The 25,552-nt window shown below is 45.8% G+C and overlaps 2 protein-coding genes across 2 annotated transcripts in view; one reads left to right on the top strand and one right to left on the bottom strand.

Annotated features, from left to right (window-relative positions):
• Positions 1-581: 581 nt before the first annotated feature.
• On the top strand, positions 582-6,890 carry SLC22A7 (solute carrier family 22 member 7). The gene is made up of 10 exons (XM_057699279.1): positions 582-977; positions 1,580-1,707; positions 1,843-1,997; positions 2,122-2,290; positions 3,121-3,244; positions 3,613-3,722; positions 4,217-4,431; positions 4,622-4,730; positions 5,426-5,632; positions 6,037-6,890. Exons 1-10 carry the CDS (start codon positions 582-584, stop codon positions 6,089-6,091), a joined length of 1,668 nt encoding a protein of 555 aa, XP_057555262.1. The 3' UTR covers positions 6,092-6,890.
• Positions 6,891-7,126: 236 nt separating this feature from the next.
• Positions 7,127-25,552, bottom strand: part of CRIP3 (cysteine rich protein 3) — a 21,663-nt gene continuing 3,237 nt past the window's right edge. Inside the window, 10 exon segments of the mRNA XM_057698185.1 lie at positions 7,127-7,227; positions 7,419-7,476; positions 7,575-7,669; positions 7,785-7,856; positions 8,635-8,760; positions 8,864-8,921; positions 9,337-9,431; positions 9,691-9,771; positions 9,774-9,898; positions 15,756-15,820. Of these exon segments, the coding sequence (XP_057554168.1) occupies positions 7,166-7,227; positions 7,419-7,476; positions 7,575-7,669; positions 7,785-7,856; positions 8,635-8,760; positions 8,864-8,921; positions 9,337-9,431; positions 9,691-9,771; positions 9,774-9,898; positions 15,756-15,820 (837 nt within the window). The 3' untranslated portion in view covers positions 7,127-7,165.

Below are 25,552 nucleotides of genomic sequence, written 5' to 3'. Positions count from 1 at the left end.
AGGTAGGGGTACAGGGAGGCCTTGTGGCTCAGCAGGAAGAACCCTTCACCTGGTTGGCCGTGGCTCTCAGTCTTGAATCCTGAGCTGCCGGCCAGGCTGTGGCTGCAAACAGACAAAGCTGAACTAAGTCTTCACAGGACAAAGGGCATCCAGGGAGATCTGGCACTATGCTCCAGAGGACTTCTCCCTTTAGGGACCCTGGAAAGCTCTGCTGACCAAGGGGCTAGGGTTTCACCTCCTACACACTCAGCTACCCCATCATGGAAGCCTGATGCTACCCCACTTGGTCCTTGAGCACCAATATGTAAGTCCCAGAGCCACAGTCAGTGATGTCTGAATAGATGGCAGCCCCTCCCCCCAGGCACTGGGTCAGACAGGCAGGGATCCCTGGAGACCTGGTTGACCTGGGAGGGCCCAGTGCTGGGCCAGCCCCGCAGGGCTGGATTCTGGCTGCAGGCTCTCTGCTCCTCAGTCTGTCTACTCCCACCTCCAGAGTCCAAGGGTCCAAGTGGTGGGTGGTTTGAGCTGTGCTGGGCACTACAGAGGGAGTCCGTGCTGGAGAAGGTTAGTGGGTGGGCGGCATGGCATTTGAGGAGCTGCTAGAAGAGGTGGGCGGCTTTGGGCCCTTCCAGCTGCGGAACGTGGCACTGCTGGCCCTGCCCCGTGTGATGCTGCCCATGCACTTCCTCCTGCCCATCTTCCTGGCTGCTGTGCCGGCCCACCGCTGTGCCCTGCCTGGAGCCCCTGCCAACCTCAGTCACCAGGACACGTGGCTGGAGGCTCACCTGCCCCGGGAGCCTGATGGCAGGCTCAGCTCCTGTCTCCGCTTCACTCATCCCCAGGCCCTCCCCAACACCACGTTGTGGGGAGCTGGGCAGAGCCCTGGGGAGCAACTGGAGGGTGAGCCCTCCACAGTGCCCTGCCCTCAGGGCTGGGAGTACGACCGCTCGGAATTCTCCTCCACCATTGCAACTGAGGTACCGAGCTGGGAGGTTGGGGGACGTGTGAGTGGATGGGGCTGCCATTGCCTTGGGTGATTACCATGTGGGTATTAGACACATTACCATTTAGAGTCTCAGTTTACCAATCTGTAGATGGGATCTATAAATTTAAAGCATTGAGCTTAGTTCTGGCTTGTAGTAAAGCCCCTATGTGCTATTACTAATTGGGAGGTGATTAGGGCAGGGAGGGCTGAGATGGCTCTAAGGAGCTGGGGCAGAGATTTGAGAAGGGTTTTCTGTAGTAAGAGGTGGAGGAACAATAAAGGACTCATTCTCTCCTTTCTTTCTGGGCCCCAGTTCTAGTATTTACCTAATCCATCTGGAGGAGTACAGGTGGGGGGCAGTCACTCTGGGAAGGAGCAGAACTCCTGTTGTCACGGTCAAGGCCTTCTATGGGAAGAAACTGAGGCTGCAGTATTGGGAGGGGCAAAGTTTTCCACCCCCCAATCTGGGGTGAATAGTTGGGGGCTTATCATCTGACATGGAGGTACAGGATGGCACAGTTGACCTCAGAAGACCCTGGGGTCTGGGAGAAAAGGGATTAGTACCAGCTGGAGAGGGGCCTGTGCCCATAGGAGGCTCCTCCCTGCCTGTCCCTGCAGTGGGACCTGGTGTGTGAGCAGAAAGGCCTGAACAGAGCCACATCCACCTTCTTCTTCGGCGGTGTGCTGGTGGGGGCCGTGGCCTACGGATACCTGTCTGACAGGTGGGGTGAGGTAGCAGGGCCAATAAGGGAGTGGGATGGGGAACCCTTTTCCACTACCTGGGGGATGGGCCTGGTATACCTCTGTCTTGGGACTTCCCCTCTACAGGGCACTGACCCTATGTGACCCCTGTGCAGGTTTGGACGGCGCCGCCTGCTGCTCGTGGCCTATGTGAGTTCCCTGGTGCTGGGCCTGGCGTCTGCAGCCTCCATCAGCTACACCATGTTTGCCATCACTCGTACCCTCACTGGCACAGCTCTGGCCGGCTTCACCATCATTGTGATGCCACTGGGTGAGACAGGCAAAGAACTGGTAGGGCCTAGAAGACCGGAGGGAGGCAGTTGTCAATGGTGAGACTGAGCCCATCTGGCCCTTGCTAACTGTCTTCCTGTCTCCAACCTGCATCCGGGGTCCAGAGCTGGAGTGGTTGGACGTGAGACACCGTACCGTGGCAGGTGTCCTGAGCAGCACCTTCTGGACAGGGGGTGTGATGCTGTTAGCACTGGTCGGCTACCTGATTCGGGACTGGCGATGGCTTCTGCTGGCTGTCACCCTGCCTTGTGCCCCAGGCATCCTTAGCCTCTGGTGAGACCTGTGGGCAGCTGGGGAGTGGGAGATACAGGAGGCCAGAAACTGAATTAATCAGAGGCTGAGATTCGAAGACAAAGAGACTGAATGATGAAGAGAAACAGTCAGTGACCAAGAGAGAGAAAGAGAGACAGAGATCAACACAAAGATGGCACCGGGAATGCAAAGCAGAGAAACAGAGATAGAGATGATATATAGAGAGACAGAGATGGAATGACAGAGAGAGAACCACTGAGAGACCAGGACTGAAAGGCAGACTTGGAGGCACAGAGAGATGAACACATGAGTGACGAGAGACAGAGATGGAGAGACAGAGCTAAGCACAAACAGGCTGGTGCCCTGGAGGGGTGGGGTGGGGGCAAATCCAGCACAGGGGTTGGGAGTCCAAGCAGGAGGGTGGGTGGCTGGGCGAGGCAGGCATTTCATTGCCTCCCCAAAATGACCTGATTTTGGATGATCCCTCTGGGTATGTCTGTATGTCTGTCTCTCTTTCATCCTATGCCCTCCTGTCACCTGTGGGAGACGTGGGTAGCTGCTGCTGGGGGCTGAGGTTTTGGGAGTGAGACCAATTCAGTTGAGTAGAGAAGGGACTCCCAGGCTGTGGAGGACCTGGGCCTGGGCAAGGAATAGTGGGAAGAGGTGGCTTTGAAATAGGGCCTTAAAGGATGAATAATAGTTCATCAGGAGGAGGGCTTGGAAAGAGAACATGTTCCGGGCTGAGCGGACTGTGCGGCGAAGAGCCTGGAGGCTGACAGCCTGTGGTGTGCCAAGCAGGGAGATGTGACTTAGGGCGCTGACTGACTGAAGGGCCTCCTCCTGTCCCCCAGGTGGGTGCCTGAGTCTGCACGTTGGCTTCTGACCCAGGGCCGTGTGGAAGAGGCCCACAGGTACCTGCTCCGTTGTGCCAGGCTCAATGGGCAGCCTGTGGGTGAGGACGGCCTAAGCCGGGAGGTGAGAGTGAATGTATGTGTGAGTGCATGCTAGTGCACGTGTGTGTGTGTGTGTGTGTGTGTGTGTGTGTATGGGGGGCCTGTGTCAACGGTCCCCTTCCTGGGGTCCACTCTGTGTGGAAGAAAAGCTCCTGGCCCCCAGTGGTGTGTTCCAAACTCTTCAGGATGTATTACTGGCCCTGGTGGGCCACACCCTTGACTCAGGGCCCACCCTCCCCAGCTCCCACGTGCATCCCCTCCCCATCTCCCACGTGCATCCCCTCCCGGACTACTGCAGAAGAGAAGGATGGAGACCCAGGGAGAACAAGGTGCCTTGCTCAGGCCACACAGCCAACTCCAATGTCACAAACTCTCCTCCTTTCCCACCAGGCCTTGAACAAAGTGGCTGCTGCAGAGCGGGTGGTCCGAAGACCCTCGTACCTAGACCTGTTCCGGACACCACGGCTGCGACACATCTCACTGTGCTGCATGGTGGTGTGGTGAGGAGGGGGCTGAACTGGGCCTGACGGGGTGGGGGAGGGCCAGACTCCAGGCTGGTGCTGAATTTGAGAGGGCAAGGGACAAGTGAAACTGTAACTCCGGATGGTGGGAGGATCCGCCTCCAGAGGGATGGGGCTCTGGAAGGCGAGGATGGATCAGGCATCAGAGACACGTGGAGTCAGATTCAAGCTCTGCCACTTCCTTACTGTGAGCCCTTGGACAGGCCACTTAACACTCTGAGCCTCAGTGCCTCTTCTGTACAACCGGACGCTATTAGTTCCTATTTCACAGGGTTGCTGTGAAGATCAGGTAAAGGTGCTTGGGCTACTGGCATGTGCTGCACACTCAGAAAGGATTATGGAGACAGGGAAGGTCGTGGGCAGTGAGCTCCGAAGGTGGGGGAGATGGCCCCTCTAAAAGGCCAAGGCTCCTGAGAAGAGAGGACAAGGGGGCGCGAAGGAGGACCCCTGAGTGGCATCGGGAACCCCCTCAGGTTTGGAGTGAACTTCTCCTATTACGGCGTGAGCCTGGATGTGTCGGGACTGGGGCTGAACGTGTACCAGACGCAGCTGCTGTTCGGGGCCGTGGAGCTGCCCTCCAAGCTGCTGGTCTACCTGTCGGTGCGTCATGCCGGACGCCGCCTCACGCTGGCAGGAACGCTGCTCGGCGCCGCCCTCGCCTTGGCCTTCAGGCTGCTCTTGTCCTCCGGTGAGCCCCGCCCCAAGCCCCGCCCATTCCCGTAGGTCCCCGCCTCCTGGCCGAGAATCCCCACCCCTACGAGCCCTTTCCCGGAAGTCCCGACAAAAGGCCAGTTAAGTCCCGCCCTCACCGGAGGTGCCACCTCCTATCCTGGGAGAACCTCAAAGCCTGCTCACTGCCTGAACCCCTTTTCCTCCAGAGATGAAGTACTGGAGCACCGCCCTGGCGGTGATGGGGAAGGGTTTTTCTGAAGCTGCCTTCACCACTGCCTACCTGTTCACGTCGGAGTTGTACCCTACCGTGCTCAGGTGAGGGGTCTCTGGCAAGCCACCTGGAGGGAGGGCTCGTTAGTCACATCTCTTACCAACACCCTATCACCCATTCCTTACAGAACTAATCAGAGCCATCTGTGTTTGCTAAGTCTGGGAGGAGCTGGGACATTTAATCTTCTTTACTAAGTGACCCTGAGCAAGGTCAGACTTCTCTGGGCCTCCTTTAAAAGAAAACAGTCCCAAAAGGCTCCATCTGTCCATCCCACATCACACTCACCACAGCCCAAGCAGAGCTGCGCTTGGGGGTTGTCTCTGGACATAAGGCCCCAGCCCTTTCAGGTAGCTGGTGACAGGTGGGGAGGAGATGGCTAGGCATCTGGGCATGTTTAGAAAGCCTTGTGTCTCCTCTAACATGGCAGAGTCTGCTCCAGCTGCTGACCCCTTCCTTTCGCACTACCCTTTCCCCATCCTCTTTCTGATGACTTTTTTTTTTCCCTTCAGCAGTCCTTGATTGGTAATATCAGAATGGGGCCCTATCCTCTGGTGGGTGCTGCCTTGGGGGCCCCTGGCCTGGGTGTGGGTGGGAAGACCTGAAAGAAGCCCCAGCTTTCTTAGCTGTCTGGGGAGAAGAGAGCACCAGGGCCTGTCAGCCCAGGAGGGGAGCCCCATGAGGCATGACCACAAGTAGATGTGAGCTCCAACCCCCTCCTCCATCCTCTCTTTCTGAACAGACAGACAGGGATGGGGCTAACTGCACTGGTGGGCCGGCTGGGGGGCTCTTTGGCCCCAGTGGCAGCCTTGCTGGACGGAGTATGGCTGTCATTGCCCAAGCTTGCTTATGGGGGGATCGCCCTGCTGGCTGCCTGCACTGCCCTCCTGCTACCAGAGACAAAGCAGGCACAGCTGCCAGAGACCATCCAAGACGTGGAAAGGAAAAGGTGTGTGCACAGGACGGTGTGTGAGCACGTGCGTGTGGGTATGGCTGCTCAGGTACCTGACACCGTAGGTAAGATTCAGAGAGGAAGACAGTCTGCACATGTGTATCTGGTGCATGTATGCGAGTGTGCCTGGGCACATGACCTAACGTATGTAAACTGCATGTATAAAAGTGTACATGAGTCCTTACCTGTGTGTGTGCCCAGGAAGAAGAGGATGTGTACACACACTCAAGTATGCCTACATGTCAGGGATGTGTCAAGCATGTGTGGGAGTCACTTGTGGGAGTACATGTGTTTGTATATCGAGAGATGGGGGGAGCCCTAGGCCAGCCCTAATGGGGCAGGCTGGGGTGGTAGGCTGGGAGGCTAACCCCCACCATTGCTCATGACTCCTTCCTTCCCAGTGCCCCATCCAGCCCTCAGGAGGAAGAGATGCCCATGAAGCAGGTCCAGGACTGAGTGGAATCAGGGGCAGACCCTCCACAGAAGTTCTGCAGCAGGGGCTGGGAGAACAGAAGGGCAGGCCCTGTGACCGGGGCTGGGGGCAGCAAGCCCCCTGCCCAGGGCTGGAGTTGCCCCCTCTCTGTGCTCATCCAGCCTTGAGGATTTGGCCTGCAGCAAGAGAGCAACTTCCCAGAATGCAGTGGGCTGCTGGAGGATTCTGGCACCCCTCTCATGGCTGGGAGGATTCTATAAATAAAGGCGCCTCTGGGTTGGGACAACAGCGAGGAGCTGTGGGATGAGCCCTGGATGGGAAGCCACTGACTCTGGCCCTGGGTTCTGGTCCCAGCTTTGTCACTGATTTCTGGGTGACCTTGGGCATATGGTTTTCCCTCTCTGGGTCTGTCTGGTCATCTCTCAGATGGATAATGAAGCCTCTTAGCAGACCTCGCCACAGGATCTATCTGCTCTCATGCTCAAAAGAGATGCTGAATAAGGTGCTTCCTCTAGAGACGGTGCTAAAGAAAGAACTGTCCTATGACAACTTCTGGTACCAACAGGGCTGGTGGGCATGTTGTCCACTGTGTGGTGCTGGGGGCTGCCCAATGCCAGAGCCAGGGGACCAGGAGACCAGAGCTCTTTGTTCCCATGGCTGGCTTTGCTACCTCTCAGACACTATGCAGGGTAATGCATCCCCCCCACCCCCCACTCCCCACCCTCCAACCCACTGTCTAGGCCTCATGCCCAAAGAAGAGTTGAAGGCATGGGAGCCAATATTTTATTGGAGAAGCCAAAATAAACGCAAGTTTTGTGAGTACTGTGAAGTTACAGAATTTGCTGGGTCAAGGGATTGGGAAGACCAAGAGGCTACCCTTCAAATGGGGTGGCCTATGTCCCCTGATTAGGTAGGAATGGGAAAGGGAGGAGTTGGCAGAGAAAGTCTAAACTCTGGTCTACCATGGAGCCTAGGCCCAGGATGCCAGAATCCCACCTTCTCCCACCCTCATTATATTAGAGAATTCTGTAACTTCCATTGGACCATGGAGGGGATGATGGGAGGCCTGGGTTAGGGTGACCTCTGCTGTGAGCATCTCACTTGGATTTTATCTCCACGGGGTCATAGATGTAGCAGCCCACATCACCAATGTTCACACCTGAGGGAGAAAGCCCCATCACCAAGGGCCTTGGGGCTGCCGTCTGGGTGGGGGTGGGGGGTGCTGGGCTGAAGGCTGGAGGGAACTGGGAAGGGGCTGGGGTATGTTTGACCACAGGAGAAGTTATTCACACATCCCCACAGACCCACATGCCATACTTTGGGCTCAGTGTCTGGGGTGGGGCTGCCCACCTTTGGGGCCAAACAGGTAGCCATAGCAGGGGATGTGGCAGTAGGGGGCGCCGTCATGCTGGGACACAGAGAGAAAGAGAGATGTCTCAGCTTGGCTCTTTTCCCATCTTCAGCCTCCCTCCTCCCCGCATAATCACCCACCCCTGTCCTGCTCACCTCAGCATGACTCCCAGCAGTCAGGGTCTTCCGGCACCGCTGGCACCTCAGACAGGGTCGGTGCCAATTTCTGCCCAAAGACATCACCTTCTCAGCTGGTAGGGGAGAGGTGGTAGTTCAAGAGGCAGGGCAGGGAGACCCACTTGTACCACCTCCCTGCCCTTTGATACCCATCCTGCACCCCCCCCCCCGCTTTTTATTGTCACTTACCAAAATAGACAGGTTCCTCACAGCCTGGGCACAGTGAGGTCTCCCCAGTGAACATCTTCATGTGGGGAGGGCCTTTAAGGGGAAGAGGCCCTCACTAGGGCTGAGGTGGAGGCAAGGCCTAAACAGGGCCCATCAGCCCTGGCCTGCATATGTCACTGCCCTCTTCTAAAAGCCTTGCTCATCCCAGAGCCTCCCACCCACATGGACATGAGCCTGCCTTCCTCAGGCAGACCTGAGTCCCCTCTGACTCCACCTCCTACCCCATCCCTAACTGCAGGAGGGACCACCTGCTTCCTTATCCTCCCAGGGGCTCAGGTGCCCACCAGTCCAACTCTGTCAGCAACTCAATCCTCAGGAAACCTGAGCTGATATAGGAGCTGGCCAGGGCAGGGGTGTCAGGTGTTGGGGAGCACAATGTCACTGCCCACTCCAGGGGATGGAGGAAGGAACAGGGAGAGGAGAGAAGTGGAAGAATGTGAGGGGCTGGCCCGTCTCAATGACCCCTCACGCTAGGTCATTCCTTCCATGGCCCTGGCCTGGGAGGGGCCTGAGTTCCAGGCCAGCTTTGCCTCTGACTAGCCTTGTGACTGCACAAGGTCATTTGCCCTCTACAGACCTCAGTTTCCTTACCCATAAAATGGGGGTGATAATGTCATCTGCCCAATTTATCTCTTACTCAGCAGCTGACATGAGGAAACATCAAAAAAGGGGCCATGGAGAAGAGACTTTGCCTTGAACAAAGCTGTAGGAATGTGAAGCCGAGGACTAGGTGGGATATTGCCACCTGGTGCCACCCCGTTCCATCCTGGGGAAGCATCAGGAGTACTAGCTGGGGCCCAATCTCACTTACTTTTCTTGCCCTGGGGGAGGCCAGTCCTGGGCCTGGGGGGGCTGAAGCTGCTGGGGCTAAGGGGAGTGGTGCTGGCAGGAGTGGGGGATTTGTAGAGGTAGGAGCCCACACCACCAATGTTCACCCCTGCAGAGAGGAGGTCAGGCGTCAGGCTTCAGCCCCCAGCCCCCAGCCCCCAGCGACATGGAGGTTTCTGCTGTCCCCTGGCCCCTTCCAGGCTGGTACTTACCCCTGGGTCCAAAGAGAGCTCCATAGCATGGCTTGTGGCAATATGGCCTTCCGTTATGCTAGGCACAAGCAGAGGGAATAGGACTGCTTAGGGCCCAAGGGGGCTCTCCTGCGCCCCACAGGCTTTTCCCCAAGACAGGCTGCCCAGGTGAGGTCTGTCTACTGGCCTGGGCTGGTGGGGCTGGGAGACGTGAGGGGTGGGCTGGCATGCCAGAATTGCCACTGTGGTCAGGGAGAAAGGGAAAGAGCAGGTCAGGAACCAATGCTGCTTCCCTCTCCCACCCGACAACGGCATGGGATTCACCAGCACAATTCAGGTTCTCCAAATGCTGGTTGGTATGGTGCCTATTGCGTAGGCAATCTTGGGAGCTGGCTGCTGAGGTTGCCTTTGGTGAGCTGATGTGGCTGAAACCAGGGGCTGGTGTCTCCGGGCTAGTAACAGACACAAGGCTGTGCACCCTAGCCAGGCCTCACCTCTGCGTGCCCTCCTGGGGACAGGACACTGTGGCAGCGCTCACATTTCAGGCAGAATGGGTGCCAGTTCTTGCCCAGGGAGCTCACCTTCTCTGCTGTGGGGGACAAGGTGGAACCGGGCAGAGGGGAGCCAAGCAAAAGGAGCGCTCCTTTCCCCCCTTGTTCCCGCCCACCGTGATTCCCAGAGACGATGGGGAGTGTTTCCGGAGGCCAGCTCCATCCCGCCCGAGTGCTGTGTGCCCCACAGGTGGAAAGGGGGTCTGGGATCACACCGTTGCCAGCTCCTTGCGTCCTCACGGAACCCAACGGCTCTCACTCGCCCCGTCTTCTCCCCTTCCTCCGCCCAGGCCTCACCAAAGAAAACGGGTTGCTGGCAACGCGGGCAGGTCCAGCTCATGGCTCCGCTCTGAGCAGCCGGCGCCGCACACTGCAGGCAAGTCCGCAGGGGCTCAGTTCCCGCCCCCTCCGCTGGCCCCGCCCACGGCTCGGCCTTGAGCCGCTTTGGGCTGAATCCGCTGCTCCTCGGTTCCCACTAGAGGCAAGAAATTTAGAACCACTCCACATGGGGAACGCAGGCGGCTTTGCTGTTACTTACAAACACTAACATCTCGGACTGGTGGACAGGAGAAAAGGTCCTGAAGCTAGACTGGGAGGGGAAGGAGTAATGAAGACGCCTGGAAGGGTGGCACTAGTTCCTGGCTTGGTACAGAGAGGAGAACTGTTCAGAGTGTAGACACCATGAAAACACTATTATTTCCTCAAAGTGAGGAATTAGGCATTCTTTGAAATGGTTTAATTCCACCTTCTCAGTGGCAGATGGTTAACAGCAATGGAATCTGGAGCCCAACTCCGTTACTCATTCTTAAGCTTCAGGCAAATCACTTAACCTCCCTCTGCCTTGCGTTTTCTTATGTGTACACTGAGTAATAAGTTTCTCCCTCATAGGACTGTGGTGAGAATTAGATAAGTTAATACGTGCAAAGTGCTCAAACAGCACTTGGCACCTAAATGCTATAAAAGCGATAACTACCATTGTGATGGATCCCGCAATGAACCCTAGACTCTTAGTTTGGAAGCCCCAAAACATGGTTTGCATACTATGGTTTGCTCATAAAATTATAATGCTTATTAAATTTAAAAGTATAATTCAGACACCAATTACATCTTCCTAATTTAGTTTAAGATGTTTTAATATTTGTTAAAAGTAGCTCAGCTGCTTCAAAGGACACTTCAAGAAATATAAACCCACAGAATGAGACAAAATATTTGCAAACATTCACCTGGTAAGGGTCTAGTAATTAGAATATATAAAGGACTTTTACAACTCAACAATAAAAAGACAACCCAATTTAAAAACAGGAAAAGAATTTGAATAGACATTTTTCCAAAAAAGATATACAAAGGTCAACAAACACATGAAAAGATACTCAACATCATTTGTCATTAGCGAAATGAAAATGAGTACCACAATGAGACAGTATTATACACCTATTAGAATGGCTACCAAAAAAGGGAAATCAATAAAGACAGAAAGTAGATTAGTGGTTATTAGGAGTTTAGGGGAGGGACAATTGGGGGTATCTACTAATGAGGACCAGGTCTCCTTAGAGGGAAATGAAAATGATCTGGCATTAGATAGTGGTAATATTTACACAACCTCGTGAGTATACTAAAAATCATAGATTTGTATACTTTCAAAGGGTGAAATTTATGGTATGTGGATAATGTCTTAATAATAATGCCTGAAGGGAACCACTTTTTTTTTAAAAAAGGTAGCTCAGTGGACTTTCCTGATGGCCAGTGGCTAAGACTCTGTGTTTCCAATGCAGGGAGCACCGGTTGATCCCTAGTCAGGTAAGTTCCTCATGCCATGAGGCATGACCCCACTCCCCACCCCCACCAAAAAAAAAAAAGACAACAAAAAAAAGGTAGCTCAGCAAATGAGAGGCAAAAGAGAGGCCTGATTACTTTGTGCCAGGGCCCCAGCAGAGGAGAAAATCCCTCGATGAAGCATCATGGTGAAATGAAGAGTTTTCCAGGAATAAGTTCCTCTGTTTTGTCAAGTCAGTTCAGAAAGGGCTGAATGGGCTGTGTGTGCTAAACCCATCATTGGGTTGCAGTGCTATGCCCTGCTGGATGAAAAGAATCTTAGGACTATCTGTGTCTTAGGAGAGGAGTCACAGACCCTCTCTGGACTTCAGTCCCCTCAGTTGGGCAATGGGGTTGGGACTGAACTTCTACTCAATACTCCAGTTTCCTCACTCGTCTCCATGAGTATTTTTTGCTTCTAGCAACACTTGCTTTATCCTCTTTGATGACTTCTAAAGGTGGAAGGCTTGCACATTGTGAAATAAGCTTTTCTACACTTTCTCATTATTTGTTCCTTGTTTTGGGGAATATTTCATACTCTTTAGTTTTATAACTGTTTCGTGAAGGGATTCTTCTTTAACAAACTTGAAAAATATTATTTTTAGTCTCCACTGATATTCTACTTTCATGTTTCTGCCTCTCTCATGTGTTTTTTCTTTAAGAAAGCAGCTCAAGTTTCACTGCCTTTTGCTCTTTATGGCTCACATGAAGAAGGTCCACATTAGGAGGCTGGGAAGACTTCACTGCTGTATTTATTCTTGGACATGCTGCCTCCTTTAGGAAAGCTAACTTCATCTGCCCAAGGATATATCCTCAGAATTTCCAAGGCACATCAAATAATTTTTTTCTAAGGTTCCCCTGCCCCCTTCTTTCTGCATTGGATCACCTTGTGCCCATGCATCAGCCTCTTAGTTGGGTCATCTTTACCCTGACATCCAGCACAGGGCCCCATACCAAGAAACAAGCATCGAAGTGCTTTACTCCTCTCCATCTTCTGTGGCCTTCCTATATTGTATGGCCACAACGAACACAGTATGCCTCATCTTTTCTATTTCAGTGCTTATGAAAGACTAGTTGAGGCTCCTTCTTTCCAAATATTTGCCATCCATTTACAGGTACAGCAAATCACAGTATTCCACTCTTCTTCCTTGCCTGGCTTCCATTATTCTGACTCTAACCCAAGAGTCTTTGCAAAGAATGTTAACAGGGAAAATTAACATCTCTTGTAGGAATGCATTTGCAGTTACTGACAGTGGCTGTTTTGAATACTTTGTGTGACTAAAACCTCTAAAATGATATTTTAACAAATGCCACAAATGGATACGTCCAGTTGAGTGTAAGTATTATCTAGTTAATTGATATCATCTCTTATGAGAGGCAAGCCCCTCTTTCATAAAGATGACTATTCCCTTGGTGCCCACCTCACCTGCTTTTTCCTGCACAGACCTCTGTCACAGTATCTGTAATGTTGTGTTACACTTATTTACTTTTCTAACTTTCTTCAGTTGACAAGATTGAGACTTACCTATGTATCTACAGCATCAAGTATAGTGGGGGTGCTTAGTAAATGATGGTTACTGCTACTACTACTACAATGAAAATCTTCCACTAACACTCTTTACTTCATGTTTTTATTGTTAGGTACATATATGTTTTATGATTGTTGTGTTTTCTTGGTGAATTGACCCTTTTATTGTTGTTGTTAGGCTGAATAAACAAACTTTACAACTCTAGGTGAATGGTAGTAGAGATAATGACCTCCAACACCTGGAGGAGTGTCACATGGAAGAGGCATTAGGGGTACTACCGAGACCCCTAGAAAGAAGTCATAGGGAAGCAGGTTTGGATTCAGTCCATGAAAAGAACCTTCTAATAGAGCCAAACATGGAGTGGCTGCTTCAGACAGTAGTGAGCTTTCTGTCTCTGGATGTTATAAGTAATGTTGGAGAACAAACCAACTAATTATCATTGCTGCAAAAAGAATGCAAGCATCATATACAGACAGATCTTTAAGGTTTCTTCACAATTTGACAATATATTATTTTGTGATTCCATTCCCCAAGAGAGATTGAAATTTGTTTTAGCAATGTTCCCTTGCTAAAATAGAGAAAACTACCACCTATGGAATGCCAGTCGTAGGCAGTATAATTATTTCTGATCCTACAAAACCCGATGAGGGACTTAAATGTTACATTATGAACTGTACAGAAAAGGAAAGTGGCTTGGAGAGGTTAAGAAATGTGTTCAACATCACACAGACCCGCATGCATTCTGACTCTTGAGCTCATACTTTTTCTACTTGCTGCGCCTAAGCATGGTTTCTGCTAAGCTACCCATGTGTTTCAATCTGAAAGGATACTACTCTTGTCTGCACAGAATCTCTGTACCTAAAGATAAGATACCTAGGTAAATAATGGGTTGAAATACAAAAGGCACAGAAATGTTATTAAAACTTTTCCATGGCTTCTCAGTATCCTCAAGGTAAAGTTTTTAACTTGGCTCTAGGAGCCTCCACCTTTTCAGTCTTCTCAGCCATTTCTTCTGTTGCCTCAACCTCTGTAATTACACTAAATGAGCTTCTTAAATCTGCCAAGTTCTTTCCTGCCTCAGGGCCTTTGCAAATGCTATCTCTTTTCTGGGAACTTGCTTCTCCAATATCTTCACCTCACTAATTCTGCTCCCCGTGCCCCCCCGCCCCCATTCAATACCAGGCTGTTGGCCCCAGGCACTCCATCCTATAGCATCCTGTGCTGGGGGGTAGAGAAGGGTACAATCTGTGACAGCTGTGTTTTCCTTGCCTGAGTGCTGAACCAAAAGAGGAAAAAATTCAAATGGAGACCCCATGATAAAAGCTGAGTTTGTAGCTTAGTAGGAGGGTAAAATAGGTCTGCCAACTTCCCGCCCACCTCCCCGGCCACAATCTAGGCTTTGTCTACCTCATTAGTCTGTGAACCCTATCAGGGCAAGGACCAGGACCTTTCTGCCAACCATGCTTCCAATATCTTGCTCAATCTCTGGCACATGGTGCTCAGTAAATATTTGTTGGTGAATGAATGTTAAATGTTGCACACAAGTCTCCCTCAAGTGTGAGTAGATGAGGACCAGTGGGAGAGATATGCAATTACGATTGGTAGGAATTGAGAGTTTTGTCATAACAAAAGCCCTGGAGCAAGGGGAGCTCAGTTGTCTAGGAGTAAGGATTCAGGAGTTTGTTTCTTAATATATGTGAGGATCAGCATGTATGATGCAAAATGGAATACAATTTAAACTGATCCTGATTATAAATACTAGGTAACTAATACAGTAAAAATAACTGAAAATGCGCTTTGGCAGCAAATCAGTCCCACTAATTACAGTCATTCATAAGAACTTACTAATTAAGCCTAATTAGCATGTAGCACAATTATGCCTATCATTAAATATATGGCAAAAGAGAGAATGAGGGAAAGTGTTGTGTAAACTGTAAAGCACCTTACAAATATGGCTGTTATGATGCGTCAGGTTAGCGCTGCAGTGAGTTTTGATTACAACTATAAACTCCACTCATTTTATACCTTTGTAGACTTGTTCAAGTACATGGCCATATGCTTGTGACTTTTAAGGCATTATCAAAATTTGTATCTACAGATGACTCTTTTAAAAGGTTTCACTCAGTTCTGTATGTTAATGAAAAAATCAGTCTTACTTCTTTATCACTGTGCTTCTTAACCTTTATTACCCATAACCCTGTGCTTTCTCACTCCACGTTTTGAATATCCCCTCCAATTAGCAAGCTCTATTTTCTATAGTTTATAAAAATAAAAACAAAAGAACAAAAAATAAAAATAGAAACATACGCACAAAACAAAAATACACTGAAATGCTTTCTTAAAAATACACTGATCCTCCCACCTGTAGATAACTGCTGCCGTATAATCACACATTATTTATGGCTCTTGCAAGAGTCTGTCCAATTTTTCCCTTGTTTCCCAGCATCAACTTGCCATCACATGAACCTGTTGAGAGCACTCTGTATTAGCTACTTGTGTCAGCTGCTTAGGGCTACTGAGTGAGCTACATTTTGTGATTCAGTGGTATCAGCTGGACTAATTCAGAATCAAGACTGCCAGAAAGGACTTCTTGACCCTTCACTATGGCTGCCTTCAACATATGCTTGTATGCTTGTGAAGAAATCAACAGCATCTTTAAAAGATGGTTTTCCATGCAAAGATGGATTTGGCTTCTCAAGTATCACTTGGAAATGTGTATTTCATCTGAAAGTATATTTTTAAAAATGACCCCCAAATAATTTGCAGTATGAAAATGTATTCATATGCTGGAAACAGAGAAGACGAGGAGGAGTGAAACTTGGTGGTCAGCTTACTTATAAATCTGGTAGATGGTGACAGTACTCCTTGGTGGAAACTACCAGCAACTTCCTCATCTTCTTACTAAGATCTGGGAGGTAATTTTTTTTACAATATACAAGAATAGTCCTTCCAGGTCATGAGACTATGTAATAAGACTAAAAGAGTTTAATCGTATGAAATCAGACGAATGCAAATGCTTACCTGTTTATAGAGGAGTCTTTCAGTTCCTCTATGAAGCTCAAGGTCACAGAATCAGGAGCCAGGTTCTAGCCTCTTCCCAACTCCAAAATGGGCTTTTTCTGTTCTTCTCCTAAGCTTTTGGAACAGGTAGAGCTGTAAGATCTTTATTTCTAATCTCTTACTACCCCATACCCTCACCAACAAAAAAAGGGCAGCAATTACTAGTATCTTAGTGCGGATAAGAACCTGAGCACCCATCTTTTGACAAAAAGCCACAAAGAAAAAGGCTACAAACAAAGAAGGCAGTGAATCTTTGCAGCTCTATAGGGGACATTTTATTTTCTACTTAGAAGCATTTCCTTTGGAGAACCTCATCTTCCCCCACTGCACATTAATTTGACTTAGTCTAGATTCCTCAGTAGGGTAGACCCTGCCTTCCCAGGGTGAGTTTATGACCAGGGCCTGGTCTGGGTACTTCATCCACCTGGCCACAGTAATTGTTCAGAGATAGAAATGTGGCCCAAGTCACACTAATCAACATCCTCCCTGAGATTTTTTTGGTGTTATAAGGAAAGATACACTCTCATTTTTTAGATAGAAGCCTATAAAAACCATGGCAGCTTGAGACTTCAGGGGCTAACTTGCTGCTGAGTGGAGAGAAAATGAGAAGTTAAGCAAAGCTGAGGAAATGGGGAACAAAGAGTCCTGATGACATCTCTGACCTCCTGGATCTAATTCTGACTCAGTTTCTCAGTTACCAAACCACAAATTACCACCTATTCATTTTTTTTAATAAGCTTGTGTGAGTTTAGTTTCTGTTACAACCAAAAGAGTCCTAATTAATATAACATGTACCTTTATACAGAAAGAAGTGCTTTTCTTGTGTTTAAGAATTACATCATGTTGTGTAAAGTTCTGTAGATAGCTTTATACATACATTTTCTTAATGCATGATTTTCAGGATAAACTTGTAAGAAAAAGACTAGAAAATAATAAGTAAGAAATGGATCTTAGACAAGTAATCTAATTAAAAATGGGCAAAGGATTTGAATAGTTCTCCAAAGAAGATATACAAATGGCCAATAAGCACATAAAGAGATGCTTGACATCATTAGTCATTAAAGAAATGCAAATCAAAACCATAAGGACATACTACTTCATATCTACTAGGATGCCTATAATTAAAAAAGAAAAACAGAAAATAACAAGAGTTGGAAAGATGTGGAAAAAATGAAACCCTCACATTTCTGGTAGGAATGTAAAGTGGTACAGCTGCTGTGGAAAACAGTATGACAGTTCCTCAAAAAGTAACATATTGTCACAGAAAGCAGAGCAGAGATCTCCAAGAATCAGTTCCTCCACTGAAGCTATCATTAAACTGGCAAAAGCTGACAGAATCAACTTTTTCTGACTCTGGCATCTAATAAAAAAAATTACAATGGAGTCCAACCAGTGGTGTGCTTAAGGAAAAAAGCGGCTGCAAAATTTCAGTAACAAAGCATTGTAGCATTTCTGCTTACTCATCTAACATCCCCCATTCCCCAGCTTGGAGGTGTCCATTGGGACAGCAGCCCACATTCCTGGTGTGGCTTGCTAGTGCCAGGGGAAGGTGATATGCACCTTGTTCTCAAAAGATTGTGGCTGTGAAACTTGCCCTGTCTGGCAGTTTCCTGAGGGATCTGTGCTGAGGCTGACCTTGTTTTGCCCCCAAGTTGGAACAGCTTTCAAAGCATCCACTGAAAGAATTTAAAGACATATACTACCAGTGGCTGTGTAGAGAAAGAAACAGTGAATGGAACAAGCAGCAGATAGATCTAAAAGTCTGGAAAGGAGGAGTCTGAGGAGGAAGATACATGGGGAAATAAGAACTCTGAAGGACAACCATGTGTATGGGGAAATCCATATAAAGTATATGCCCAGGGACAGATGAAAGTTCAGAAAAGACCTGAGAGGACCCTAGGCTTGCACCTTTGGCTGAACTTTTGGCTCAGCCAGGAGGTGAAGGCTAAGGCAGAGTTTTAGGCAGACTGGCTTAGCACTGACATAGTGCCCCAGGTCAGTGTCTGCAAAGATCAGGAGAGGTGGGTTTTTTGTCTGTTTTTGTTCGTTTTTTCACTCCACTCATTGACTGGCTGCTGAGATAATGGAACAGAGATTTAAGGACCACACACAAGCATACAGTCTTAGCAAAAATAGTTTGGAAAAGTCAATAAACAAATGATGACTACAGACTTCAATAATCAACAACAGCAAACCTTGGGAGGGGGATCTGATTCCCAGATTGACACATTATAACATTCAGAACGTCCAGCTTTAAACAAAAAATCACAAGGTATAAAAAGAATGAAGTATGGTTCATTCATAGGAAAAAAAGAAGTTTATAGAAACCATTACCAAGGAAGCCCAGACACTGGACTTACTAGACAAATATTTTAAATTAACTGTCTTAGATATGCTCAAAGAACTAAAAAAAAAATGGTGGACAAAAAGCTAAAGAAAACCAGGAGGATGAACAAATATCAGTAAAGAGCTATAAATTATAAAAAGAACCAAATAAAAATTCTAGAGCTGAAAAGTACAGTGGCTGAAATGAAAAACTCAGTACGTGGGTTTCAACAGCTTTAGATTCAAGCTGGAAGGAGAAAAATGAGTGAACTTAAGATAGAACTATTGAAATTATTCTGAGTATCAGAAAGAAAAAAGAATTTGGAAAAATGAACAGAGCCTAAAGAACCCATAGGATACCATCAAATATACCAACATATGCATTATGGGAGTTCCAGAAGGAGAAGAGAGAGAAAGAGGCAGAAAGAATATTTGAATAAATAATGGCTGAAAACTCTCCAAATTCAATGAAGGACATCAATCTACACATCCAAGAAGTATAACAAACTCCAAACAGGCCAAACTCAAAGAGATCCATATCAAGACACGTTATAATCAAAGTGTCAAAAGATAAAGAGAGAATCTTGACAGCAACACAAGAGAAGTGACTCATCATGTACAAGGGATCTCCAATAAGATTAACAACTGATTTCTCATCAAAAGCCATGGAGGTCAGAAGACAGTGAAGTGGCATAAAATGCTAAAAGAAAAAAATCTCAACCAAGAATCTGTATCCAACAAAACTATCCTTCAAAATAAAGAGGAGATTAGGGCCTTCCTAGAGAAACAAAAGCTGAGGGAGTTCATTACTAGTAGACCTGCCCTAGAGGAAAAGCTAAAGGGAAGTCTTTCGCTGAAATGAAAGGATATTAGACAATAACTCAAGGCCATACATAGAGAGAAAGAAATCTGGTAAAGGTAATATAGGTAAAATATACAAGCCAACATTATTGTATATTTGGTTTGTGACCACTTTTTTTGTTTCCTATACGATTTAAAAGACAAACGTCTAAAACAATAATTATAAAACTATGTTAATCAGCATACAATATATAAAGATGCAATTTGTGATAAAAACAACATAAGATTGAGCTATATAGGAGCAAAATTTTTGTACACTATTGAAGTTAAGTTGGTGTCAATTCAAACTAGATTGTTATAAATTTAAGATGTTAATTGTAATCCCCATGGTAACCACTGAGGAAAACTAAAATTTATATAGAAAAGGAAATAAGGAGAGAACCAAAATGATACATTGGGAATAAATGAATCAAACAAAAGAATATAGTATTAGAGGGACTGAGGAACAAAAAAAGATATGACGTAAGATATAAGAAAACAAATAGTAAGATACCAGAAGTTCTTTCTTACCAATAATCACTTTAAATATAAATAGATTAAACCCAATTAAAAGATAGAAACTGGCAGAATGGATTAAAAAAAAAACATGATCCAACTCTATGTTGTCTACAAGAGATTCACTTTAGATCCTAAGACACACATAAGTTGCAAGTGAAAGGGTGGAAAAAGATATTCCACGCAAATAGTAACCAAAAGAGAGCTGGGGTAGTTATGCTAAAATCAGACACAATAGACTTTAAATAAAAAATTGTTATAAGCAGCAAGGAAGGTCATTATACAATGATAAAAAAGTCAGCTCATGAAGATGATATAGCCACTATAAATGCATACATACAAAACAGAAGCCCAAAATAATTGAAGGGAGAAATAGACAGTTCTACAATAATAGTTGGAGATTCCAATACTCCAATAATGAATAGAACACCTAGACAGAAGTTCACTAAGGAAACAGAAGACTTGAACAATACTAAATTAACTAGCTCTAACAGACATACACAGACGACTTAATTCCCAAACAGCAGAATACACAATCTTCTTAAGCTCACACGAAACATTCTCCAGGACAGATCATATGTTAGGCCACAAAGCAAGTCTCAATACATTTAAAAAGATTAAAATCATACAAAGTATCTTTTCCAACCACAATGGAATAAAGCTAAAAATCAATAACAGGAGGAAAACTGGAAAATTCACAAAATGTGGAAATTAAACAACACACTCTTAAAGAACCAATGGGTCAAAGAAGGACTCACAAGAGAATTTATAAAATACTTTGAGACAAGTGAAAATAAGAACACAACATATAAAATGTATGGGATGCAGTGAAAACAGTTCTCAGAGGGAAACTATAGCTGAAAACATTTTTAAAAAGATCTCAAATCAACAACCTAACTTTTACACCTTGAGGAACTAGAAAAAAAAAAGAGCCAACAAAACCAAGTGAAAAGACAACCTACAGAATGGGAGAAAATATGGGAGAAATCATGTATCTGATAAAGATCTAGTATTCAGAGTATATAAAGAATTCTTACAATTTTACAACAAAAAGGCAAACATCCCAATTAAAAAATGGAAAAGGACTTCACTAGACATTTTTCAAAAAACAGATATATAAATGGCCAAAAAGCACATGAAGAGATGCTCAGTATAATTAGTCATCAGGAAAATGTAAATGAAAACCACAATGAAATATTGAGATGGTCATAATACATGAAAAAAAAATTAACAAGTGTTATGAATATGGAGAAACTGGAACCATCATATATTGCTGGAAAGGATGTAAAATGATTCAGGTGCTGTGGAAAACAGTTTGGTGGTTCCTCAAAATATTAAACATAAAATAACCATATGACCTAGCAATTCCACTTCTGGCTATATACTAAAAAGAACTGAAAACAAGTACTCTATTACTTATGCATGAACTTTCATAGCAGTACTATGCACAACAGCCAAAAGGTGGAAACAATCCAAATATCTGTCAACGAATGAATGGATAAATAAACTGTGGTATACACAGACAATGGAATATTATTTAGCCATAAAAAGTAATGGAATACTGATACATGCTACAGCATGGATGAACCTCAAAACCATTATTCTAAGTCAAAGAAGACAGACAGAAAAGGTCACTGATTGTATGACTCCATTTATGTGAAATATCCAGAATATGTAAGTCCATAGAGACAGAAAGACTGGTGATTGCCAGGGCTTGTGGGGAGGTAGGAATGCGAACTATCTGCATAATGGATACAGGGTTTTATTTTGTGGTGGTGAAAAGGTTTTAGTACTAGACAAAAGTTTTCGTTGTATAACACTGTGAATGTACTAAATGCCACTAAATTGTTCATTTTAAAGTGGCTAACTTTATGTTACGTGAATTTTGCCTCCATAAAACAAAAACAAAAACCACCTGAGACAGCAGTTATATTTCAGGAAAATAGTGACTTCAAGAGAGCATGAGAGGGGCTTCAGGGGTGTTGGTTACATTCCATTTTTTGATTTGGGTGTTGGTTACACAAAATGTTACACCAAGTGTTCACTTTGTGAAAAGCATTGAGCTTAACACTTGTGATGTGTGTACTTTTGTTTTTTATATGCACCTTATACTTTAATACAAAATTATATTTTTTAAAAAGTTTGAGTTGCCATATGACCCAGTACATACCCAAGAGAATTAAAAAATATGTCCACACAAATATTGGTACACAAATGTTCACAGCAGCATAATAGCCAAAAAGTGGAAATAATCCAAATGTCTACCAACTAATGCAGCGGTCCCCAACCTTTTTGGCACCAGGGACTGGTTTTGAGGAAGACAATTTTTCCATGGATGGTCGGGGGTGGTGGGAGGCTGGGAGAGGATGTTTCAGATGCGGGAGCATGGGAGGGGATGGTTCAGGCAGCAATGCAAGGGATGGGGAGCAGCAGATGAAGCTTTGCTCGCTCACCTCCTGTTGTGCGGCTGGATTCCTAACAGGCCACTACTGGTCCACAGCCCGGAGGCTGGGGACCCTTGAACTAATGGATGAACAAAATGTGGTTATATCTATACAGTGGAATATTATTCAACTATAAATACAGTGAAATACTGATACATGGTACAATGTGCATGAACCTTGAAAATGTTAAATGAAAGAAGCCAAACACAGAAGACTACATATTATATGACTCAATTTATATGAATTCTCCAGAATAGGTAAATTCATAGAAACAGAAAGCAGACTGATGATTGATGGTGGCTTTGGGATAGGGGATAATTGGGAATTCTGCTAATTGGTATGAGTTTTTTAAGGGGAGTGATGGAAATATTCTGGAATTAGGTAATGGTGATTGTTGCACAACCTTCAAGATAACAGAAACCACCAGATTGTATACTTTAAAATGATAAATCTCATGTTATGTGAAATTTAATGTTATACCAATTATATTTTGATAAAAAAGTAGATTTTAAATACTTAATCATTCATAACGTACGTGAACTCTAGCATACTAAAATTTAAAAGCCCAAAGAAAAAAATACTATTCTAAAAAATGTTTCCTTCCTCTCTGCCCATGCCCCGATGAGTACATCTCAGAGGTGGACTCCAGACACCACTGAAGAAGGGAAGTCTAAGCAGCAAACCAGGGACTGGTAGGTAGGTGAGTCACATTTAGGAATAAAAGCTGTGACCAACACCCTTGATTGTCCCTGAGCATAGGAATGTGGTAGCTGATGAGAAACAGACCTTGGACTGGAGCAAGGGAGAGAAAGCAGTGGTGACAAAGTGTTGGCAGACCTGGCACCAGGCTGCTTTCCATTGCTTCATCCACAGGGTCATGCCGGAGGAATGAGTAGTCACTGACCGATATAAGCTCAGCAAAAAGAGGCCCTGAGATACTTCTTACCCCTTACTTCTTCCTTCTTATTCTACTGATGGCTTTGGTTGCATATTATGAAGTTCTTTATATTTATAGTATCATGAGTAGTTCCCAAAGTGACCCAAACCATAGATTTATTTGGGCAGTGAAGTAGACCTTCAGGACTCTTAAAAGTGCCAGTATTTACAAGTCAGAAACAAAACTAGGTTAACAGTTTTAAGGGTAAATCTGGAGTTGGGGCAGCTCAGATTTAAATAAATCTCAGAGTTTGAAGGACTTAAAGGTTAGGTTCTCATCCTCACTGTGTTCCTGAGCCCAGTTCCAAAGCACAAAAGGGAGTAAAAGAAGCACCAACTGGCATTTCAGATGGATAGAGAGTAAAGTGTTTCCTTAGTATTTTGAAATGTTTGCTTGTTTCTGTGTACGAAAAGTTCTGCTGTGTGTAGTAGTAAGACTGAATGGAAACTGCTAGGTAGCTGTCTTGAAGTCTGAAATCCCAGGATTTTTCAAACACATCCTTTGTGATTGTTCCCCCTTCCTTGAGACTCCTTCATCTATTTATACTCCACTCCTCTAAAGATATACCTAATTTTTACCGTGATTCTTGTATGGACCAGTAAGGAAGGCTAAAACCGAGATAAGAGATGTTCTACTTGCTGGGAACACTGGGCCCAGGAGGGATGAGATCTGAACTCCACAGCTTTAATGTATCATGGCACAAAATGAGTGATGGAAGTTAGGAGATAATTTTTTTTTTTGGCACACGGGCTTAGTTGCTCCGTGGCATGTGGGATCTTCCTGGAGCTGGAGATCGAACCCATGATCTCTGCATTGGCAGGCGGATTCTTAACCACTGCGCCACCTAGGAAGCCCGTTAGGAGATCATTTGACATGAGGAGTGGCAAGTTTAAAATATACATCTTCTATGCCTATCCTCATCTTGTTCCTCCTCTACTGGTACAAAGATATAGACATACATAAATAACATATTAGCTTACCCAACTCACCATTTCCTGGCAGCTAAAATAACAGGGTCTTCTCCACAACCCATTCCTGCCCCAGCAACCATACCCACCTTCTGGAAGTCAGACCCTAGAGGTGACTGCCCATTGGCCCCAAGGGTGCTCATCGTTTCTGAGGCTTCTATCCCTGCCTCCCTGGGGCAAAAATGTCTTCTGCAGTCCTTCCTTCTAAAAATCTGAAGACTTCGGCAATTTCTCCTGAAAAGAAAGGAAGATAGGTGGGTTTAAATTAGTAAATGTCATCATAATCATCCTTATGTAGGTATACCGGCTGTGGGAGGGCTGGATAGAACTTTAGCAGGGGCAAAGTATCGGAAAGAAGATGAAAGAAAACAGTACCACAAAATGGTTGATTTAACTTTTTTGCTATCTTCCTCTACCACAATGTAACTCTGCCCCCCCCCCCCCTTTTTTTTTTTTGGTCTGTTCTGTGCAGCATGCGGGATCCTAGTTTCCTGACCAGGGATCAAACCCCTGCCCCCTGCAGTGGAAGTGTGGAGTCCTAACTACTGGACCGTCAGGGAAGTCCCTCTGTTTTTACTCTTCTCAATCACCTCTCTTAAACATGCTCATTTCCCTTTTTTTTTTTTTTTCCCTTGTTTTCTACAGAACACTTTTTCTTGCCTTATCCTCCATGAGTGGAAGGAACAAAAGCCTGTAAGGCTTTCAATCAATACATATATATATGTTATCTTCTGTCTTTTGCATGCAAACAAAGACTCTGGGATATCTTTTGTGTACTTGCATTAAAGTAAGCTTTGTGAAGACAGGTATCTTGACTTATATAATTTAATGTCCAAGTGCTTGTACAGCATGAATGGAAATGCATAACCAGCTCCACAGAGGTAGGAGCTAGAGAAAGGGAAAAGGAAGAGAGGAAGATAAGAGTGATATTCTTGAATGTATGTTGCCCTGCCTTGATGGGAGTAGAGGAATTTAGGAAGTCTTGAGGGAAAAGCAGCAAAACCTATTTGTAATAATGGAAAACTGATGAGAGGAGTGAAGACAGGGATGTACTAAGTGGGAAGAGACACAACTTAAAAAAAAAAAACACTATTTTTTAATACATAAAAGTATACAGAAGAGGGAAAAAAAAGCCTGGTCTATAATTTCACAGCACCAGACCTTACTGACATAAAAATTTCTTATATGTGTGTGTACATATTTTATATGTGTATAAAGTACTGCGTTTTATGTAAAATTCATTTTCATGGTCTGAATATTCAAACACAAAAGATGCAAAACAAAAAGTGAAAGCATCACACTTTCCTCTTCCAAAGGCAACTTTTTTTGGTTAATTTTTTTGTTTCCTTCCAGAAATAAAATTGACAGCTTGATTTAGAGTTCTGATGAAGTGACAAGAGGATGCTGGGCCATGAAAGGTTGAATTACTCCTTCAGCTAAATCAAAGGGATTAGGGTTTAAATTCCTTCAACATGCCTATGAAATCTGGCTGGAAGGAGTAAGGGAGACATCTGAAAATCAGAATCCCCAAAGCCTTTTATTGGGGCTAAAGTCAGTGTAACCCTCTTCCTATCCTGTTTTTCTTCTAGGAGCTTCAGGGGCAATGTGTCCCCCTCCTGGCATGGCACCACTATTCCAGAATGCTGTTGAAATGAAGAGGACACTGGCAGCTTTGATATGCACTCACTGCTATAGACAGTGCCTTGTATACATATATCTAGGACAGAA

The sequence above is a fragment of the Hippopotamus amphibius genome, chromosome 11, assembly GCF_030028045.1.
Source record: "Hippopotamus amphibius kiboko isolate mHipAmp2 chromosome 11, mHipAmp2.hap2, whole genome shotgun sequence".
Classification (NCBI taxonomy): domain Eukaryota; kingdom Metazoa; phylum Chordata; class Mammalia; order Artiodactyla; family Hippopotamidae; genus Hippopotamus; species Hippopotamus amphibius.
This window is presented reverse-complemented; position numbering and strand designations above follow the sequence as displayed.

Coding starts and splice junctions, on each gene's coding strand:
- SLC22A7 (XM_057699279.1), top strand. CDS start 582: ATGGCATTTGAGGAGCTGCTAGAAGAGGTGGGCGGCTTTGGGCCCTTC. Junction 978..1,579: donor CCTCCACCATTGCAACTGAG/GTACCGAGCTGG, acceptor TGCCCATAGGAG/GCTCCTCCCTGCCTGTCCCT. Junction 3,245..3,612: donor AGGACGGCCTAAGCCGGGAG/GTGAGAGTGAAT, acceptor CTTTCCCACCAG/GCCTTGAACAAAGTGGCTGC.